Source organism: Vidua chalybeata, chromosome 18, assembly GCF_026979565.1.
Source record: "Vidua chalybeata isolate OUT-0048 chromosome 18, bVidCha1 merged haplotype, whole genome shotgun sequence".
Lineage (NCBI taxonomy): Eukaryota > Metazoa > Chordata > Aves > Passeriformes > Viduidae > Vidua > Vidua chalybeata.
In genome coordinates this window covers 12,954,549-12,973,785 of record NC_071547.1, presented here as the reverse complement: position 1 = coordinate 12,973,785, position 19,237 = coordinate 12,954,549, and the positions used below count along the sequence as shown (strand labels likewise).

The 19,237-nt window shown below is 63.6% G+C and overlaps 2 protein-coding genes across 3 annotated transcripts; both read left to right on the top strand.

Moving 5' to 3' along the window:
* Window positions 1-1,055: 1,055 nt before the first annotated feature.
* On the top strand, window positions 1,056-6,503 carry CASTOR1 (cytosolic arginine sensor for mTORC1 subunit 1). Of its 2 annotated transcripts, none has more exons than XM_053959437.1 (9): window positions 1,056-1,237; window positions 1,356-1,426; window positions 3,698-3,891; window positions 3,993-4,125; window positions 4,584-4,707; window positions 5,245-5,358; window positions 5,446-5,528; window positions 5,650-5,740; window positions 5,824-6,503. In XM_053959437.1, exons 1-9 carry the CDS (start codon window positions 1,125-1,127, stop codon window positions 6,116-6,118), a joined length of 1,218 nt encoding a protein of 405 aa, XP_053815412.1. In that variant the 5' UTR covers window positions 1,056-1,124; the 3' UTR covers window positions 6,119-6,503. The 2 variants fall into 2 exon arrangements, with proteins under 2 accessions (XP_053815412.1, XP_053815411.1); XM_053959436.1 differs by having other exon boundaries at window positions 5,650-5,744; window positions 5,824-5,975.
* Window positions 6,504-15,312: 8,809 nt separating this feature from the next.
* On the top strand, window positions 15,313-17,859 carry LIF (LIF interleukin 6 family cytokine). The gene is made up of 3 exons (XM_053959754.1): window positions 15,313-15,331; window positions 17,049-17,227; window positions 17,369-17,859. Exons 1-3 carry the CDS (start codon window positions 15,313-15,315, stop codon window positions 17,804-17,806), a joined length of 636 nt encoding a protein of 211 aa, XP_053815729.1. The 3' UTR covers window positions 17,807-17,859.
* Window positions 17,860-19,237: the final 1,378 nt, after the last annotated feature.

Genomic DNA, 19,237 nt, shown 5'->3' with positions numbered 1-19,237 from the left:
TGGCACTCACCCTTCCCTGGGTGCCATCTCCCCTGGCTGCCCTTGTCCTGGGGGCCAGGTGCTGGGCAGTGTCCTGGGAAGGGCTACGCTGCTGTCACTGCTCTATCACCGCGGAGGGTGGCCCAGCCTTGTGGCTGCCCCTTTGAAGTGGAATGGGAGGGGACTGAGATCTGCCCCAACTTGTGATAGTGGTGGCTGCCAGGCTCTGGTGCACTCCCATCCCATCACCCAGGCCTTTCCCCCTCTCCCACTGTCACAGCTCCTGTGGCTGAACAGAGCCAGGGGACCCCTAATTAATCCCATGACACCCCAGAGCTCAGCTTCCCATCCCAAAATGATGCCCAGGCCATCTCTCTCCTTCTTCCTGCAGGCAAGAATTCTGCCCAAACCTCCATTCCTCCCTCCACAAACCCCTTTTTCCCGGGGAGGACCTGGTTTGGTGAATCCCCTCTCCAGGCCTGAGAGGAGCCCAGTTGGGGCTGAGCATGTGGGACCCGGTTGGGTGCTGGGGTTGGGGGTAGAGTGGGGCTGGCAGTGGCTCCCAGAGGGTCTCCCTTGGTTGGGCATCCCGAGCTGTTGAATTGAGGCTGGTTTGGGCACCCCCAGGGCTGCAGTTCGGGGGTACCCTGGGACTCTGAGTTGGAGCTGCTCCAGGCACCCCGGGGCGCTGAATTTGGGCTGGTTTGGGCACCATGGAGTTCTGTATTGGGGCTGGTTCCGAGGCTCCGGTGGGGCTATCCCGGGTCTCCAGTGCGGGCATCCCGGGGCTCTGAACTGGGGCTGCTCCCGGAGCGCCGGGCCCGGGTCGTTGCCTGTCTCGCGGTGCGGGGCGGTGCCGGGCTTGTCCCGGGGCGGTGCCGGGTCGGGTCCCGAAGCGATGCGGGACGGTCCCGGCGCCAGGCAGGCGGTCACAGGGCGGTCCCAGCGAGATGCGGAGCGTTCCTGGATCGGTCCCTGGGCGATAAGGGCGGTCACAGGGCGTTGACGAACCGAGGCGGGGCGGTCCCAGGGCGGTTCCGGGGCGATGCGGGGCGGTCCTGGGCCGGTCCCGGGGCGATGCGGGGCGGTCCCGTGTCCGCCCTTATAGCGGCGGCGGCGGCGGTTCCCGGGGCGGCGCGGCCGCCATGGACCTGCACATCCTGGAGCACCGGGTGCGGGTGCTGAGCCTGGCCCGCCGCGGGCTCTGGCTCTACACCCACCCGCTGCTCAAGCTGCTCTTCCTGCCCCAGCGCTGCCGGTACCGGCTTTTCTCCCCCCACCACCCTCCTCTTCCTCCTTCTCTTCTTTCCCCGACTCCCGGCCCCGGGAGACGGCGGTGGTTTTGAGGTCAGCAGCACCGATTTATTCTGCTTCAGATGCAAGTTCTTCAGCCTGACGGAGACCCCCGAGGATTACACGGTCATGCTGGACGAGGAGGGCTTCAAAGGTACTGAGGGTGGCCCCCTGGCAGGGCGGGCTGGCACCGCAGGCACGGGCTGTACGCGTCCCCAGCCCGGCTGTACGCCTGGGCCGCAGGGAGCGAGTCCCGGCTTGTGCTTGGCTCCCTCGGAACATGCCCATCCTGCCCCCTCGGCGCCTGCGCCGGCGATGTACCGGCTTGCCCGGCCGAGGCTCTCCCGGCGTGGCTGCCCTCGCTCCTCCGACAGCCGCTCCCGGGCAGAGCTGCCACCCGGCTCGTGGCACCGGGCTGCGGTGCCAGCCCGAAGCCCGAGTGCTCCCGGCAGGGCGCAGGCCCCTCCCGGGACGCCTGCGGGCTGCGCTCCAGGCTCTGGCAGCGCTCCTGTCATCGTTCCCGTGTCCAATTTCATCCCGTCTCTCCTCCCGGTGGGGGCCAACTGGAGCTTTGGCAGAGGAGGGCAAAGCACAGGCGCAGCCAGGCTGGCAGGGGTGAGCCCTGTCCGGCAGCAGGGTGCAGCTTTTGGGGTGTCCTGGGGAGGTTTGATCCCTTCCAAGCCGGTCCCTCTCGCAGGGAGGTGCCATTTGGTGACGTCCCCACCGCCGATGACCCGGCGCGTGCCGTGCGTCACCTTCACCGCCAGCCCTGCCGGGGTACCGGCCCAACGGGCTGAGCCAGAGGGTCCGGATCCCGGCCCGCCTTCCCACGCCCAAACCTTCCTGCCGAGGCCGCAGCGGATCCTTGGCCGTGACCCAAGGAACGAGGGTCAGCGCTCCGGCCAGGGGCGCTCACGGCCAGGTGCCAGGCTCACCTCCTTGTGCTGTGGAACGGGACGGTGTCCCGGGCTCTCCCCGCTCCCAGAGCCAGAGCTGTTCCCCATGTATTGTTTTATTTTGGGGCCTGCAGACAAATATTCCTCAATCCCGAGGGGAGGGCGGGAAGTGCTGAACAATGGTCCTGCGAGCCTGGGGCCCCGCGGTGCCCTGTGAACCCCCCTTGGCTGGGGGCTGCCAGTGTCCCCCCACTGCCGGGCTGGAAGAGGACCCCCAGCAGAGGAGAGCTGCACCCCCTCTTCCCTTGGGATCAGGATTAAGCCCTGGGGTGGGTGACATAGGGACAGCGAGGTCCCCTTGCATTCAGCCTCGCCCAGAGTGGTGTTGAAAAGCAATTAAACACTGAGCTCTGGGACAGGTCCCCATGTCCCTGAGTCCCTGTCCCGCCCCCCTGTTCCCAGCACTGGGCCCTGGGCTGGAGCCGAGGCTGTTCTGGCGCTTCCTGCACAGGAACAGGCGCTGGGAACACCCGCCAGGGCTCTGGATCCGGCCCCGCTCCCGCCCTTCCCCGGGCCGAGTTTGGGAGCGGAGTACAGAGCCTGTCCCCTGATGGGGTCCCCCCTCAGTGAGTGCTGGACCCTCCCCCCGTGCAACCTCCCCTCCACCACTGGTGTGATGAGTCTGGGGTCTCAGCTGGGCTTGGGCACTGGGTGCCCACCGAAGGGGTGGGGGCTTGTGTGATCTCCCATGGGAGCTGCTCCCACCTTTCCTGGATAGGAGGAGTGGACTGGAGACCCCTTGGGGGCCCTGGCCTGTCCCTTGCTGGGAAGGGGAGCTCAGAGAGGAGGGAGCAGCCTGACCGAGCCCTGCGTGCCCCAGCAGTGCCAGCCCCTCTCCTGGGCAGGAGGGTGAGAGCAAGGGGGGTGGGAGGCAGGAACAGCTGGCCTATGCCCACCCTGCCAACACCAATAGATTTTTGGGAAGCAGCTGTGGCCCTCTGGCAGCCTGGGCTCTCTCCACCAGGCTGACACCAGGTGCTGGGACTGCCAGGACAGCAGGATGACCCTCCCCTTGTCCCCTCCAATGTCCTGTGTGCATCCCTGAACATCCCTGGTGGTGGGCGCTGGGCTGGGGGCTCCTGGGGGGCAGAGGATGATCTGGGCAGCCCCACGGCCCTGGTGGTGCTGGTTTTGGGGTGCAATGCCAACACCCCCATGTACCCAGCCTGGGGTGCTGGCACAGGGAGGAGAGACACGTCTTGGGGTTTGGGGGCCTGTAGCCTTGGCCCCCCCTCGTCCCTATGGCCAAATCCCAGTGTGGAGCAGCTGAGCCCTGTCTGGCTCATTCCACCCGAGGATGGGGCTCATCTGCACCCCCAAACCAGTGTCCCCACACTTGGGGCTGATCCTGCCTTGGGGATCACCCAGGGGACGGTGTGGCATGCAGTGCCGTAGCTGGCACTGGCTCTGCGTCCGGCTGTGCCGAGCCCTGTGGAGCCACCTGCCTCAGTGTCCCTTGTCCCTTGCAGAGCTGCCGCCCTCCGAGTTCATGCAGGTGGCAGATTCCACGTGGCTGGTGCTCAGCGTCGTCTCCAACGGGCGGGAGCCCCCCGGCTGTCAAGCCACCGGTGTCACCAAGATCGCGCGCTCGGTCATCGCGCCGCTGGCCGAGCACCATGTCTCGGTGCTGATGCTCTCCACGTACCAGACCGACTTCATCCTGGTGAGTGACGGGCACGGTGGCACCTGGCTGGCTGTCCAAGGGCCCCTCTGTGCCCTGAGGAGGGGTGGCAGTGCAGGCCCTGATCCTGCGCCCTGGGGCAGGTGCGGGAGCGGGACCTGCCCGTGGTGATCCACACGCTGGCCGGGGAGTTCGACATCTACAAGGAGGAGAGTGGCGAGCGTGTCTCTGTCACCTGCGATGACGTGAGCAACGGCTTCCTCAAGCCCAAGCCACGTAAGTGACACTGGGCTCTGTGTCCCCTGGGGCCACCCAGTCCCACCCAGCTGCTCCAGCACAGCTGGTGGTACCCATATCCTTGAAGGACCTCCAGGGCCACCCTGTCCCAGGGCCACCCAGTCCCCACTGAGATGATCCAGTTCCCACCAGTGGAACCCACATCTTTGGGTGACCCCCAAGGCCACCCTGTCCCCTGGCCACACTGTCCCAGAGCCATCCTGCCAAGATGCTGCTCCCATAGGGGGTTCCTACATCCTGGGGGACCCCCATGGTCACCCTGTCCCCGGGACCACACAAGTCCCTCCCACCGGTGGTACCCACATCCTTTGGGGCCCCCGGACCGCCCCTCTGCTCCCTGAGAGACTTCGGGCTGTGGGCGCGGTGGCCACGGGGTGGCACTGCGGGACTGTCCCTGAGCTGTCCCCAGGCCTGACGCGCGGCCGTTCCCCTGCCAGCCGCCAGCCCCACGCTGCACCCGGTGCAGAGCCCCCAGACGCGCTTCTGTGTCCTGACGGTGGCCCCCGACACGCTGCCCGCCATCGCCACCATGCTCATCGACGTCCTCTTCTACTCCCACAGGTGAGTCCCGGGGATGGGGACATGGAGGTGGCCCCTTGCCTGGTGCCACCTGAACTGCGGTGACATTGGTCCCAGCGGGTTTTCAGACTCTGGATGTGTTTTCCAAACTGGTTTTGTCTTCCCCGGAGCTGCACTGTGAAGGGTGGGAACCCCGAGGTGATGCAAGGGACAAAGCCACCGTTGTACCAAATCCCAGGGGGGAGACTGTAAAGCAGGAGGGGCTGGTTTTGGGAAAGGCAGTGGGAACAGTGCTGGGGGGAGGGAAGGCTCCTGGTGGGTTCTCCCGTGTCCCCTGGGATGGGGTCCCTTCTGGTGGCATCCTCCTGCTCCAGAGTGACCGTGGCCTTTTGAGAATGCCCCTAAACCTGGTGTCACCTGTGAGCTGCAGACCCTGTGGACACCACCACCTCCTATCCCCTCTCCCCCACCCTGCAACACCCCAGCATGATGCTCAGACACCCAGTGCCACCACCAAGCCCTTCTCCTCCCCATTTTGGGGGTGGTGACCCCTCCGTGTGTCCCCTTCCCCCTCGGCAGCCCCTCATGGGATGCATCCACCGGCAGCCAGGACCTCGACTCCATCACCTTCTTCTCCTTCTCCCTCATCGAGGGCTACATCTCCATCGTGATGGATGCCGAGACCCAGAAGCGGTAGGTGCCATCCCGGGGCCGTCTGTCCCTCTGTCCCTGGGCCTGGGGGCTCAGGGAGGGGGTGACACTTGGCTTCATCCCCCTCAGCTTCCCCAGTGACCTCCTGCTGACCAGCTCGACGGGGGAGCTGTGGCGTATGGTGCGCATCGGGGGGCAGCCCCTCGGCTTTGGTGAGTGCGGCCGCGGTGGCCGTGTCCCCTCTTGTGCCACTGCCACCCAGAGGGTGCTCTGGGGCACTGCTGTCCCTGTACGTCCCCACGGTAGTGACCCGAGGCCCCCTTTGTCCCCCAGACGAGTGTGGCATTGTGGCGCAGATCGCGGAGCCGCTGGCGGCCGCTGACATCTCGGCCTATTACATCAGCACCTTCAACTTCGATCACGCCTTGGTGAGCCCTGCCCCTCCCCGGGGACCCCTGCCAGCCCCGGGGTGTCCCCTGAGGATGACACCCCTCTGTCCCCTGGCAGGTCCCCGAGGAGGGCATTGCTGAGGTCATCCAGCTGCTGCAGCAGCGGCAGGAGAGCGGCAGATAGCGGCCGGCCATCCCCACGCTGGCTGTCCCAGCGTGGTGTCTCCCCTCCTCCCCACCCCTGTTCATTAACTGTTCTTTTTAATGATCCCCCAGCACAGGGCGGAGCCGGGCACAGCATCGCTCCCTCTGTGCTGGGCATGTGGTGGCTTTGGGGACGTGGTGGCCTTGTGGCAGTGGGCGCTGGCCCTCAGGAGAGGGGTCAGTCCCTGGGTGCCATCCTCTCCCTCTAGCCCAGCCTGTGCGGGGTGGGTGGCCCAGGGAGAGTGGGTGTGTCCAGGTAGAGGGGACAGGGGGGACATGCCAAAGAGCAGTGATGTGCCACCGTGGTGCTATTGGGGACAGCCCGGGGCTGATGGGATGTGTCCCCTTGGGAAGGGGGCAGTGTCCACGAGGCTCAGGGACACCCCTGGACCAGCCCCATGTAGGGGAGAGCATTCCTGGAGCTGGGGTTACCCCTGGCACCCCAAAAATCTCCAAGGGGGCAGTGGGGGGGCTGAGGTTCAACGCCATCCCTGGCTGTCACCTGTCATAGAGGGGTGACAGTGACACCCAGCCCCTCACAACTTGTATTTTCACATAGTTTTTGATAAGTCAATAAAATTCTTACTATTTTTATTTCTGTGTAGCCCAGAGCTGGTTCCTGTGTTGGTGGCAGGGGCTGGGATGGGACAGAGTTCTGCTGTGAGGTGACTGGGACATGGCCACTTCCTCTGCTCTGTATTTTGGGTGAAAAAATGCATTAAAGCTGTATCCCCAGCAAATCACCAGCCCTGGGGAAACCCAGGCACACATTGGGCCAGACTGGGGGGAAACTGAGGCAGGAGCTTGACCCCAGGCCTGGGGCTGTCCTTGTCACACTGGTACTGTGTCCCCACATCCTCTGCCCTTGCTGGCAGCATGGCATCCTGTGGCAAAGCGGGGCACACGGGGTGGGGGCTGTGCCCTCCTGGGGGTGCTGCAGCCAGTGGGTGCCCCCAGGGGGGCCTGGGCCTCAGCCAGACCCAGCACGAACCTGGTGGGGACCTCTGCTCCCATCCTGTCCCCAAAATCCGTCCCCTGCTCTCCCACGTTCCGAGCACGACTGTGCCCCGGTCCTGGCACGTCTTGCCTACGTCAGCCCCACGCTCTTGCAGCCACCAGCTTCCTGCCAGCTCTCCGGGCACTCTCTTTCCTGTCTCGCTCCCTTCTCCGAGTCATGGGACACCAGTGACGCGCTCCCGGCGATGAAGAAATTGCCGCTGGCCCATGCGGTCACCGGTGCTATTTTTGTCCCTGTTGGGTATTGCACAGTCCTGGCCATGCATTTGCCATGGGGTGGCCACCACCATGGTGTCCTGCTGGCCCAGCCCAGGGGGTGACGGTGCCATATGGAGGGGCCAGGGCCACCTGTGGCCAGGGGAGAGCTGAGGGTGGGAGCCCTGATCACCCTCATGGTAGGGCATGGATGGATGGATGGATGGATGGATGGATGGATGGATGGATGGATGGATGGATGGATGAATGGATGGATGAGTGGACAGCTGGTGAACAGCCTGTCCAGGCAGCCTGAGGGATGGACAAACTGCTGTGGAACAAGCAAGGTCTTCTCCTGGTTCCTCCACCTCTCCAGGACTGCCCTGGGCACAGCCCTGCCCACCCCGGCCCCATGGAACCCACCCCAGCCACCACCTCTGCCGGGGAGGTTCCGGGGAGGAGGAAGAGGAAGAGTCATCAGAGGCAGCTGGTGGAGGAAGCAGACGGTGCAGGTTGTGGTGTGGCGCGGCCAGGGCAGGGAAATTTTGGGAAAAGAAAGCACTTCTAAAAATGAGTCACCGCTGCATCCTTCCTTCCTCCTGGAAGGAGCTGTTAATTTCTGGGTTGTCCCCCTGCGCCACCACGGAACTCTCCAAATACGTAAATTCAGCGAAGGTCACCAAAATCAACGGGATTGCGACACACCTCTACACGCTGATCGGAGGCTTTCACCTCTAAGGAACGGGAAAACCCCTGTCGGTGCCGGGCTCCACCTGCCAGGAAGGGGGGCCCAGGGGACAAAGGGGACTGTCCTGGGTGCTGCTGGCTGTGCCGAGGCCGTGGCAGCCCCAGGGCAGTGCCGGTGGGGCCGTGCCGAGCCCCAGGGCTCTCCCAGGGCAGTGTTGCACAAGGGGCAGTGCTGCCTTGGGCAACACCCGGCGCCCTCGGTGCTCCCGTGGGTGCTGCCAGGCAGAGGGGCTAAGCCTGGTGTCCCCCACTTGGTTCAGCACCCAAATTTGTCACCCAGAGGTGTGAGCAGGTGGACAGAGCATCCCCCGGAGCATCAGGCAGTGCTGGGATGCCCTGCACTTCCCGCACCTCCACCTCCCTCCTTGCCAGGGTAGATTTTTGCCTCCCACAGCCGGATTTGGGATGCGAAACACCCAATGGTGGCACAAGGGTGACATCCGTGTCCCCGCTGCCAGCAGCCACTGCCCTCTTTTGCATTGGGGTTTCGGGGCAGCCGGCGCTGGTTTCAGTTCAACCTGTCGGGTGCTGAGCGGGGAGACCAGCGTGAATCCAAAAGTCTCTTTCCCAAGAATCCAGGACCGGGGGGTCCTGCCGGATCCGGGATGAGCGGTGGCACCGCAGCCTCCCCGGCCGGACCCGCCCGGACTCCCTCGAGGAACTTGACTCGAAGGCTCTCATTCACCCTGCTCATTGGCCCCCGGGCCACGGCTTCACCTCTTAACTGCCTTCCGTTAGGTCCTCCGCTGGTGGGGGTGACGGGTTCTCTTTAAAAGCCGCGCTTCCCCCTCGCCGAGCGCTTAAGGAAGTAGCTTGCGCGCCCGGCAGCCCGGGCGGACACCCTGCCCCGGCCATGCGGTGCGACGGGCGGCCCTGGGCAGTGCTGGCAGGTACGTGCGTGCCCGTGTGCCGTGTCCCCGTGTCCCCTCTCGCTCGCCCCGGCCGGGAGCCGCGGAGGGAGCGCGGCCGCCGGGCCCCCATGGCTGTTGAGTCAGCGGTGCCGGGGCAGATGGCACCGAGGCTGTGCCACGGCAGTGTCGCCTCCCTCGGGCGCTGGCGGGGTCGGGGACATTCCCTGCGGTGGCACATGGGGAGCACTGGGAGTGGGCAGCCTGGGAGAGAGGCGATGCTGGGAGCGGTAGACAGGAGGGGACAGTTTGAGGACCACAGGCAGAATGTCAGCTTGCCCAAAGGGACAGGGGCTGTGTGTCAGCCCAGTGCCATATCCAAAGTCCTGTGGGTGACAGCGGGACTGGGACAGTAACTGACCAGATCTGGAGAGCGGGACTGGATCCAGGAGTGTCGCTGCTGTCCCCTCCTTTGCGGTGGCCCGCGCTGGCAGGGGGAACTGCTGGAGCAGCTGCTGTGGTTTTGGTCGGCACATCCCGACTGCTCCACAGCACCTCCAGCACCCTCATGCTCCTTCCCGCCGGGTGCCCAGCAGGTTTTTGGCTCAGGGTCTGTGATGCAGGCGGCATTCCTGGCGCGGGGGTGGTGACCCTGTGAGAGAGGGCTGTGTCCCTGCACCCAGCGATGCCCCAGGGGCCCCTGACTCCCTCCTCTTCCTCCGCAGCTGTCGCCAAAGGGCTCCTCATCCTCTGGGCAGTGCCGGGCCAGGGGGGCAGGTCCCCGCTGGCCCCCACCGTGCAGCAGACGCAGGCGCTGGTGAGGCTCATGGCCGAGGACGCGCAGGAGCTCTTCACCTTCTACGTGAGTTCCCTTCCCCAGGGCGAGGGGTCACACCTGTCCCCTCCACAGGGCAGCTGGGGGCGGTCCCCGCGCTGCTTCCACATCCCTGATCTTCCTCTCCAATCCCTGGGCAGGAGAAGGAGCAGCACCTGGACATCCACAACATCTGCCGCACCAACAGTACCCCCGAGTGGCTGCAGAGGCCGGCCAAGGGGCCCTGGGGGCTGCGGAGGCTGCGGAGGCCCATGATCCACATGGAGCAGGCGCTGCAGGACATCATCCGCCACCAGCGCGACCTCCACCACCCCGAGGCCGAAATCCTTCGCCGCTTGAGCAGGACCCACCGGAAGGTGCGAGCGCTCCTCAGCAACCTGGCGGGGCTCTTCCCGGCCCCCGGCCTCCGCCCCGGCCGCCGGCCCCTCCCCAGCCCCGCGGCATCCCGCGGCATCTTCCGACAGAAGCTGCAGGGGTGCCAGATCCTCTGGAGCTACGCCCGCTTCATGGCCGAGCGCAGCGCCGAGCTGGACGCCGGGAGCCGCCGGACGAGCCGGGAGAAGGGGAGGTCGCACCGGGGCTCACGGCTGCCCGCACGCCCCTAGGGCAGCGCCGCCGGCAGCGGAGCTCCCGTCTGCATCTCTTTCATCTCCATCTCCATCCCGTGTGACGCCATCCCAACCCCATTCCCAGGATGGAGATGCATCCGATGGCCGGGATGCCCCACGGAGCCTCTCCCACCTCACCCGAGCGAGGGCTCGGATGCACTGACAGCATCTCCTACCGCTTCGGCTCCTCGTGGGGACCCTGCTGTCCCCGAGCCACCACTGGGCTGCAGGACAGCCCCGGTTGGCTCTCCCACATCCTGCCCCGCTTTCCTGTGAATCCAGGTGGCCCCAGTGGAGCCGGGTGTCCCCCGGGTGCCCAGCTGTTCCCTGTCCCCGAGCCCTGCCGTATTTTCCAGTGATTCAATGGGTCGGGTGACACAGCCTGACTCAGAGCTGCTCCCTCAGCACGCGCCAGAGGGCCCACGGAGAAGCCGCTGCCACCGGCGACTGTCACCGGTGTTGTCACCCCCTGCCTGCCCGCCGCCAGCTCTGCTCCCCGGAAGAAGCTGGGAGTGGAGTCCTGTGTCCCTGCACAGGCTGTGTCCCTCTGTGCTTGGTGTCCCCAAGCTCAGTGTCCCTTTGCACATCCCTGTGCTCTCAGTGTCCCCTGTGCTCGGTGTCCCTGTGCTCTCAGTGTCCCCAAGCTCACTCCTGCACACTGGGTGTTGCCACAGTCCCAGCACCCCCGTCCCCTCCGTGTCCCCCCCGAGCCTCCCAGGCCGTGCCACCACAGCCCTGACCGTGCCCAGCAGGGACTCGGCTCTGGGCACTGCACTGTGACAGTGGGTGACAGCCCCCACTGCCTCCCCCCTAATTTATATATTAATATTTGTGTGTTTATTGTATTTATTGATTGTTAGGGTTAATTTAACTCCTGCAGCTTGCAGAAGTATTTAAGGACATTTCTAATATATAAATATCTATTTTTATTACATTTTTTGTACAGTGTTAAATGATGAACATCACAAGGATTTATTTATGTATATTGATATTTTTGGTACACATAGAAGGACAGTGCCCCCGCCCATGTGGCACTTCTTTATTTTTCTACAATGGCAGAAGGAAATAAAGTGCTGACCTTGGCCTATGGGCCACTGAGACGTTGTGTCCCTGTGTCCCTTTGTCCCTGTCTGTCCTGGTGGCTGTGGGCAGGGAGAGGCTGTATTGTGGTGGCCAGGCTGTGTCTGATGTCCTTGCCAGGGCACATGGGATGTGACATGAGGTGGTGTGGGGCATGTGGGACAACACGGTGTGACACATGGCATGGCACAAGCTGGGATGTGACCCATGGCATGGCACAGGGTGCGGCACTTCATAGTGTGGCCCATGGCACAGGACACAACTTGGCACATGATGGGATGTGGCACAGGATGTGGCACACGATACAGTGTGGCACAGGGCATGTGACATGACAGGCTGTGGTGTGCCACCACAGGGCCTGGCACTGCCAGGAATGTGCCATGCCATGGTATGGCACGGGCCACACCACGCCTCTTGCCACAGGTCACGGCCCTGTCTGGGCCATCACCATGGCCACGCTGAGTGCAGTGTCCTGCAGTCTGGCCAGGGCCACCATGGGGACCGGGCCACCCGCTGCCACCAGGCCCTCTGAGTCAAAAATCCTAAGACCTGGTCATGTGTCCCCGTGGAGTCACTCGTTCCTGTGGGTGCCGTGTGCCCGGCCGGAGCGCCCGGCTCTGCCACCGGCACCGCTGCCTGACTCAGTCCCGGCAGCGCCACCGGGACGGCCACCACGGCCAGCTGGAGATACTCGTGGTGGGACAATGTCACCATGAAGCAGCCTGGGCCAGCTCGGCGTGCTGTTGGTGACCGTGGAAGTGACTGTGACTGTGCCACCACCAAGCCGCCCACTCAGCTCTGGAGAGGGCTGCGGAGGGGAGGGTGCAGGTACGTGACCCCCCGGGAGGGCTGGGGGACCCCACACACGGGGTGACACCAGCTGAGTGTCACTGAAGGGGTGGTGGCTTCTCTGGTGGCCTCAGGGGGACACCCAAGGGGCCCCAGTGCCCATTTGTGAGAAAAGCATAGGGGTGACACCTGTGGGGTGACACCTGTGGGATGACACTGCTGGGGTGGCACTGGTGGGTTAACACCAGTGGGGTGGAAGGAGTGGGGTGGCATCAGTGAGGTGACATCAGTGGAACAGGGGTGAGGCAGCCCTGGCAGGGACCCATCATGAGTCGGAGGGGAATTCGGTGCCCTCCGTTATTCAGCTCTGGACTTCCCCGGGCCAGGAGCCCCTGCCTCTCTCAGCCCCTGCTCAGCCCCCCGGGCTCCCGATCCCACCACAGCCCCGTCCCCACACCTGGGGGACACCCAGGGCTTTTGGTGACCCTGGAGTCTGGATGTCCCTGGAATCTGGGTGTCCCCCTGCACGGGCACACAGCGGGAGGGCGACCTGGAGGGGAGCCAGAGGGGGATCAGGATGGGGCGTGGGGGGCAGTTATGGGGTGGGGCAGTAATGGGGGCAGCTGGGGCACTTCTGAGAGGGGCTGGGAGGGGGGGACAACGATGGGATGGGGAAGGGCAGGAGGGGACAGCTGCTGGCTGGGGAGAGAAGAGGTCTGGGGTGGGGAAGGGGCAGGAGGCAGCTCCGGAGCAGGGATGGGATGGGTCAGTTCTGAGTTGGGATGGGGCGGCGAGGGCAATTATGGGATGGGGAGAGGCCAGTTCTGGGCTGGGGCAGCAGGGGGCAGCACGGGGACGGGGATGGGGACAGGGATGGGGACAGGGATGAGCAGGCGTGGAACAGGGGTGAGAAGGGGGACAGCATAGGGACAGGGAAGAGGGAACAGCAGGGGGACAGGGATGCGGCAGAGAGGAGTCAAGAGGACAGGAAGGGGACAGGGACGGGGTGGGGGGTCTGCGATGGAGCTGAGGACAGTGATGGGCAGGGATGCTCACAGAGGGGACCACTCAGAGGGGCACAGAGGAGCAGCAGCACGGCAGCGGTGGCCTTGGAACACCCTGGGCTTGTCCTCTTGTCCCTGGGCAGGTCGGCGGTGGGGATGGAGGGGGCAGTGGGGACACTGGGGACACTGGGGACACTGAGGACAGTGGGGATGGCTGCCCCCCGACCAACTTGCCCCAGCTCCTCCTGGGACCCCAAACCCCACAGGTCCCCGACCCTGAGTCTCTCCTGACAGGGCTGGCTCCCCCCTGCCCCGCTTCCCGCTCCCTCCTTGGGACACGCTGTGCCCCCCGCCCCTGTCACCGTCTCCTCACGCTCCTGCAGCCCCATTCCTGCTGCCCATCTCCACCGGGCATCGGCACAGGGTCCGTGCGGGGATATTCCTGCTACCAAAGGGATTGGGGAAGGGGATATTCCTGGGTATCATCTCCTGCCCTGGTATCTTCCCGCCTGGCATCTCCCATCTCCCATTCTGCCATCTCCCTCTCCAGCCAGTATGGAGTAGGAATTCGTTTTCCCACCGGAGCATCCCCCCCTGCAGAGGTCCAGCGTCTCCCGGCGGGTTTGTCTTTTTTCCTAAACAAAACCCATCCTTTAATCCTAACGCTTTTGCCCGAGGGGCTGAGCTGCAGATGGGGACACCAGTGCCACCTTGATGATCCCACCATGACCAGGGGTTCCACACCCCTCGGGGGATGCCAAAGCCCAGCTCAGCTCCAGCCTAGACTCAGTCGCTCCTGGGAAATCCAAGAAAAGGACAAATCCATGTCAACCCCTGCACACAACCCTCCTCCCCCCCCCCCCCCCCCCCCCCACCAGGACGTTCCCTATGCTAATTATTAAGTGCTATTAATTCCTCAGCTAATTAAGTGCGTTAGGCCATCAGATGACCATCAATATGTGATGTGCTGCTCCCCATATCCCAAAAAGACTGGGATGAGGCTGCAGGGCGGGAGATGGAGCTCATCGTCCCCGCCCTCCACAGTCCCCAGCTCATCGCTGGTGTCCCATTAGGACCAGACTGGGCTAAACTGGGCTGGGGCATCAATGCCACCGGCAGACCAGGCTGGTCCTTGCATGGGGAAACTGAGGCACGCAGCAGCTACGGCCCGACCCCGCCAGCACAGAGGGGTCTTCGTGTCTCCCCTCACCGTGTCCCCCCACCAAAGGGAGGACAGCCGGGGTCGTGGTGGCTCTTGCGTCATCGTTCCTGGACTGTCACCGCCGGTTCACCTGCCGGAGCACAAACTTGCTAAACCTGATTAAAGCTTCAGTTCGGCCCCGGTGAGAAAAAAAAACACAAAGAAGGATAAAAAAAAATCCATTTAACCTGTTTTTCACCCAAATCGGGCAGCGAACAGCCCCGCAGTGTCCTGATCCCACGGGATCCCCACGAGACGGTGACCCAGCGCCCTCCTGTCTGCTCCAGCACCCTCTGCCCGCTCCAGGCAGGGGACAGACCCGCCGAGGGAAGGGTTAACCCTGGGGGGGCCGGTCCGGCCTCTCCCGCTGGGTGGGTTTGTCCTTTTTCCTGCAGAAAACCCACCCTTTGCTGATAATACTTTTGCCCAAAGGGATGAGCCAGCGGCGGGCTGGGGGACACCGCTGCCACCGCAGCCATCCCACCGTGACCGAGAGTGCGGCACCCCACCACCACTTCCTCGCGCCTCCCATCCCTCCAAGACCCCAAACAAACCCCAAACCATACTTTTTTACCTCCTTCATTTTATTGCCTGCTGCGGCAGCCAGCGGGGAAGCCTCGGCCCGAGGAGGGGGACCCGGGGGTGAAAGTGTTTGCGGCTCCTGAGTCACAGCACCGCGCGTTCTCCGCCGTGCCTCGACACCCCCGAACCCCACGTGCGGCCGCGCAGCTCCCTTGGGGAGCTTCAATTCATCCTCCCCAGCCCACCCACTTCCCCGAGCTCGCGCGTGAAACAAAAGACGACACTAAATTCAGTGTGACATCAACTTTTTAGAAATTTATTTCTAAGAAACATTCATGATTTCCAAACGCTTCGACTTCCTGATTTTTAGTCTCAATAGAACTAACGATAGCGAGTGATTATCCCTCATCCCGACCTCTCCTCCCCTCTTACAACATAGGCTGGCTGCCGGACCGGTATATAAACCCCGAGAAGTCCCCCAGTATGAACATGAATTTCTGAAAACTTCCTCTGCCAACACCAATCCCTATTAAGTCGCTCCCGGGACGCGGCTCACAATGAAGTTCGTGCCGGCAGGTAAAAAAAAAAAAAAACAAACTGCTTTGGGGATACTATTTCCCCTTCTCCCCCTCCCCCTTTTTTCCTCCCCCTCCCCTCCTTTTGCCGGTGATGCTCGGGTGCAGGCGGGTCCCGGTTGGATGCCGCCGCTGGAGCCGGAGCGAGGGCTCCCGCCGCGCTGCGTCCCCCCGGGATGAGCATCTCTGGGAATTGGCAGCGGGAGCGGAGCGCGGCGCTGGCGCGGTGCAGCCAACATCTGGACACTTATATAACTGGAAATGCTTCCAAGGGAAAAAAAAAATCTCAAGGAGGGGGGATTTTTTTTTTTTTCTTTTTTGTACTTTTAAATACTTCCCCCCCCCCCCCCCCCTCCTGATTTTCCTCCTCCCGGGTCTCCCGATGCCTCAAGCCGCTGCCGTGCCGGGAGCGGTGGAAGGATGGGGAGGCTGCCAAGTGCAGGAAGGTGGTTGGAGGGAGCAGCCCCCACCCCAGAAGCCGTTCTGGGGGTCCCACGGGGCAGCACGCACCGGGGACTCCCCACCCACCCAGATCCCTGGCACACGTGGGGCAGAGCCTCTCCCTGCCCAGCTGTGAATGGGGGGACACAGCGAGAGGGGCTCGTGAGGGGTCGGGAATCTGCATCCCGTGTGGAACACCCAGGGCCGCGGGGACACGGGGGGCAAGGTCTCCCCGTCCCGTGCGGGAGGGGAGCGGCGGGTCAGGCATTGGAACACGCCCAGGTAAGTCCTCTCCCACCTGGGCAGGGTAAATAAATCGAGGCTTGGATTACCCGGCACCGGCGGCACGTCCGAGGCGCTGACAAGTGCGGGCAACTTCGGCACTCGTCACGGCCCGGGCATTTCGCCCGGCAGCACCCCCGCGGCGGGGCACGGGACCCCCGCCCTGACGGGACCCTGCTGCTGGCATCCAGGTCACGCAGCGGCGGGGACACCCTGGCCACCCTCCCCGAGGTTGCCCAGAGCAGTGGCGGCTCCAGAGGCAGTTGGCCTCTCTGAGCGGGGATGGATCCCGGTTTGGGGGAGTCCCAGTGGATTGGGGCTTGCAGCGCCCCGCTCTCAGGAGGGGACGCAGGGGTGACCCAGCTGCCGGAGGCTCAAGGGTCCCCTTGTTCCGCGTCCAGGGATTTCCTGGCTGGAGTCTCTGGCAGCTGTATCGTCTCTCCCCAGGGCTCCTCGGCGCTGCGCCCACTTCTCAGATGGGGAAACTGAGGCAGGCGGTGGGGCCGGGGGCGGGAGGAAGGAGGGAGGGCACGCCGAGAGCAGGTTTCCTTGCGGGAGCCCCGCTGAGTCAGCCGGGCCGGGGTGGGGCCTTGCTCCCGAAGCGCCCGGACCAGGATAACGGAGGAAAAAGCGTCTTGCGCGGTTGATTAAACACGACAGGTCGCCACCGGGCCGGTTGCGAAATGTGGGAATGCTGCGGGGGCCCCCGCCGGGAAGGGAGGCGGGGGAGCGCCTGCCGGGGGGCAGGTGAGGGGGACGGCAGCGGGATGGGAGCTGCGGCACGGCCGGGACGGCGGAGTGGTGGGTCTGGGGATTCCAGCTGAGCTGGACGCACACCCAAGCGGGATGAGTCCTCGCTCCAGCTGGACACCCTCCCTTTGGGTGCCTGGAACTGGGGTCATCCCGGGTGGATGCCCTGCATCAGCGGCAACGCGATAGGCCGCCACTCGCTCGTCCCGGTCCCCGCCGTGACAGCAGCCTCTCTCCCCACACAGGCGTCATGCCGTTCGTGGCCCTGCTCCTGCTGCAGCGGCGGCCCGTGGCCGGCCGGGCGCTGCTGGTGACCGGCTCCGGCTGCCCCAGCCACGGCTTGTGCCGCTCCAACGTGCAGGAGCAGACCCGCAGGCAGGTGGCCGTGCTCAACGCCACCGCCCAGGAACTCTTCAGCCTCTACGTAAGTGGCGCTTGGGGACGGTCGGGGATCACGGCGGGGGTTGAGCCACAAGTGCATGAAGGGGGAGGGCTGGGGACACCGTGGGGACGGTGGCAGGGGAGGACACAGGGGACATGGGGTGATGCTCGCCTCTCCTCCCAGCTGAAGTGCCAGGGAGAACCGTTCAGCAGCGAGAGTGACAAGCTCTGCAACCCCGCCGGCATCTTCTTCCCCGCTTTCCGCGTCAACCGGACGAGTGAGAGGAAGGAGGTGATGGTGGCCATGTACAAGCTCTTCGCCTTCCTCAACGCCTCGCTGGGCAACATCACGCGCGACCAGGAGGAGCTCAACCCCATGGCCAAGGAGCTCCTCGAGAGACTCCACAACACCACCAAGACCACCCGAGGCCTCATCTCCAACCTCACCTGCCTCCTCTGCAAGAACTACAACATCTTCCAGGTGGACGTCAGGTACGGGGACAGCTCCAAGGGCAAGAGCGCCTTCAAGAAGAAGCAGCAGGGCTGCCAGGTGCTCAGGAAGTACGTGCAGGTCATCGGCCAGGCAGCACGTGTCCTCCTACCTCATCTCAGCCCCTCATGAGCGCCCACCCCGGCTACGCTGCCTCTCTGCTGCTGGCTGGCCCCCACCGCTGCCTCCCGAATTCCCGCCTTCCTATTTATTACCTGGACCCTGCGCCGGCCCCATCCACCCTCCAGTAATTTATTGCCCCTTGAGGGGCTGAACGTTGCGGCCCGGAGTGTCCCGGGCAGAGCAGAACCAGCATCCAGCAGGACGAGGCAGTGCAACTCCGAGGAGCATGGGCTGGTCCCAGGATGTGCCTCAGCCATCCCCAGGCTCCCATGCGGTGCGGGGAGCTGTGGGGGCTGGAGGCAGGGCCAGGCTCTGTCCCCCATGGATGGTGTCATCATGGAGAGCAAATGGACAGATGCCCTTGAGCACCAGCTGAAAGCTGTCACTTCCCTGGAAAAAGGATTATGAGGAAGGGCACTGGGATGCAGTGGCTGGCAGGGATGTGGGGATGTTGGGACATGCTCCCCCTGCACATTTTAAGGCTGGACTCCCCTGCGAGGAGCCAAACTGAGGGTACTGGTGGCTGAGCTGGCTGGGGCTACTGTCTGGATCCCACCATCTGGGACAAGGCCACCTGTGTGGGACAGTCACCCCACTGTGGAGCATCATCCCCCCGCGCAGGCACGGTGGGGCACAGAATGTCCTCTCCTTTGGAAAAGTGCTTTTCCCATTGGAAGAGCTCTGAATGTACTAACGGCCAAGAGCTGGGCTTTGCACGGCTGCATGCAGCCCTGGTGTGGGGACGTGGGACACGGGGACATGGGGACATGGGACACAGGGACACGGGGACATCATAGGGATGTGGGACATGGGGACATGGGGATGTGGGGACACAGGGACGGGCCCCAGGCCGGTGGCAGGTCGTGCTGGCTCGCTCCTGGTACCAGAGCGGGCTGTGAGGGTTATTTATTGACTCCGTGGAAAGCCCAGCATGCACTGAGAGCTGACTTTTAATAATTTTATTGTTAATAATATTAATAATTATTAATAAGAATTGTGGTAATATATTTGTGAAATTCTATTTAAATATTTATTTTTTTATACTTCTTGCTCTACTTTTTTAAAATAAACCGATAGAAACAAGATTGTATTTGGCTGCTCTTCCTTGGGTGCCTTTTGTGCTCACCCTCAGAGACCTCTGCTCCCCCAAAGCACCCTCAGGGAAAAAAACCCTCAAGGCATTGCTGTGGATCACAGTCCCCTGTCACCTCGTTCCTGCCTCCCTTCCCAGTTGCTATGGGATAGCTGATTGGAAATATATTTTTCCAGGTGGGGGAAATGTTTAAATTGACTCACCAGCTGCTCAAAAGTGCTGGGACGATGTGGGACCATCATGGTGCAGGGACCATCATGGTGCAAGGATTGTCCTGGCACAGGGAGCATCTTGGTGTGGGTACCATGGCAGCACGGGGATCATCATGGCATGGGCACCATCACGGT

Bases quoted from the DNA above. Each gene is read 5' to 3' on its own strand.
- CASTOR1 (XM_053959437.1), top strand. From the start codon at position 1,125: ATGGACCTGCACATCCTGGAGCACCGGGTGCGGGTGCTGAGCCTGGCC. The intron at 4,126-4,583 runs GTAAGTGACACT...TTCCCCTGCCAG, and splicing joins CTTCCTCAAGCCCAAGCCAC to CCGCCAGCCCCACGCTGCAC. The intron at 5,359-5,445 runs GTAGGTGCCATC...CATCCCCCTCAG, and splicing joins GATGCCGAGACCCAGAAGCG to CTTCCCCAGTGACCTCCTGC.
- LIF (XM_053959754.1), top strand. The intron at 17,228-17,368 runs GTAAGTGGCGCT...CTCTCCTCCCAG, and splicing joins AGGAACTCTTCAGCCTCTAC to CTGAAGTGCCAGGGAGAACC.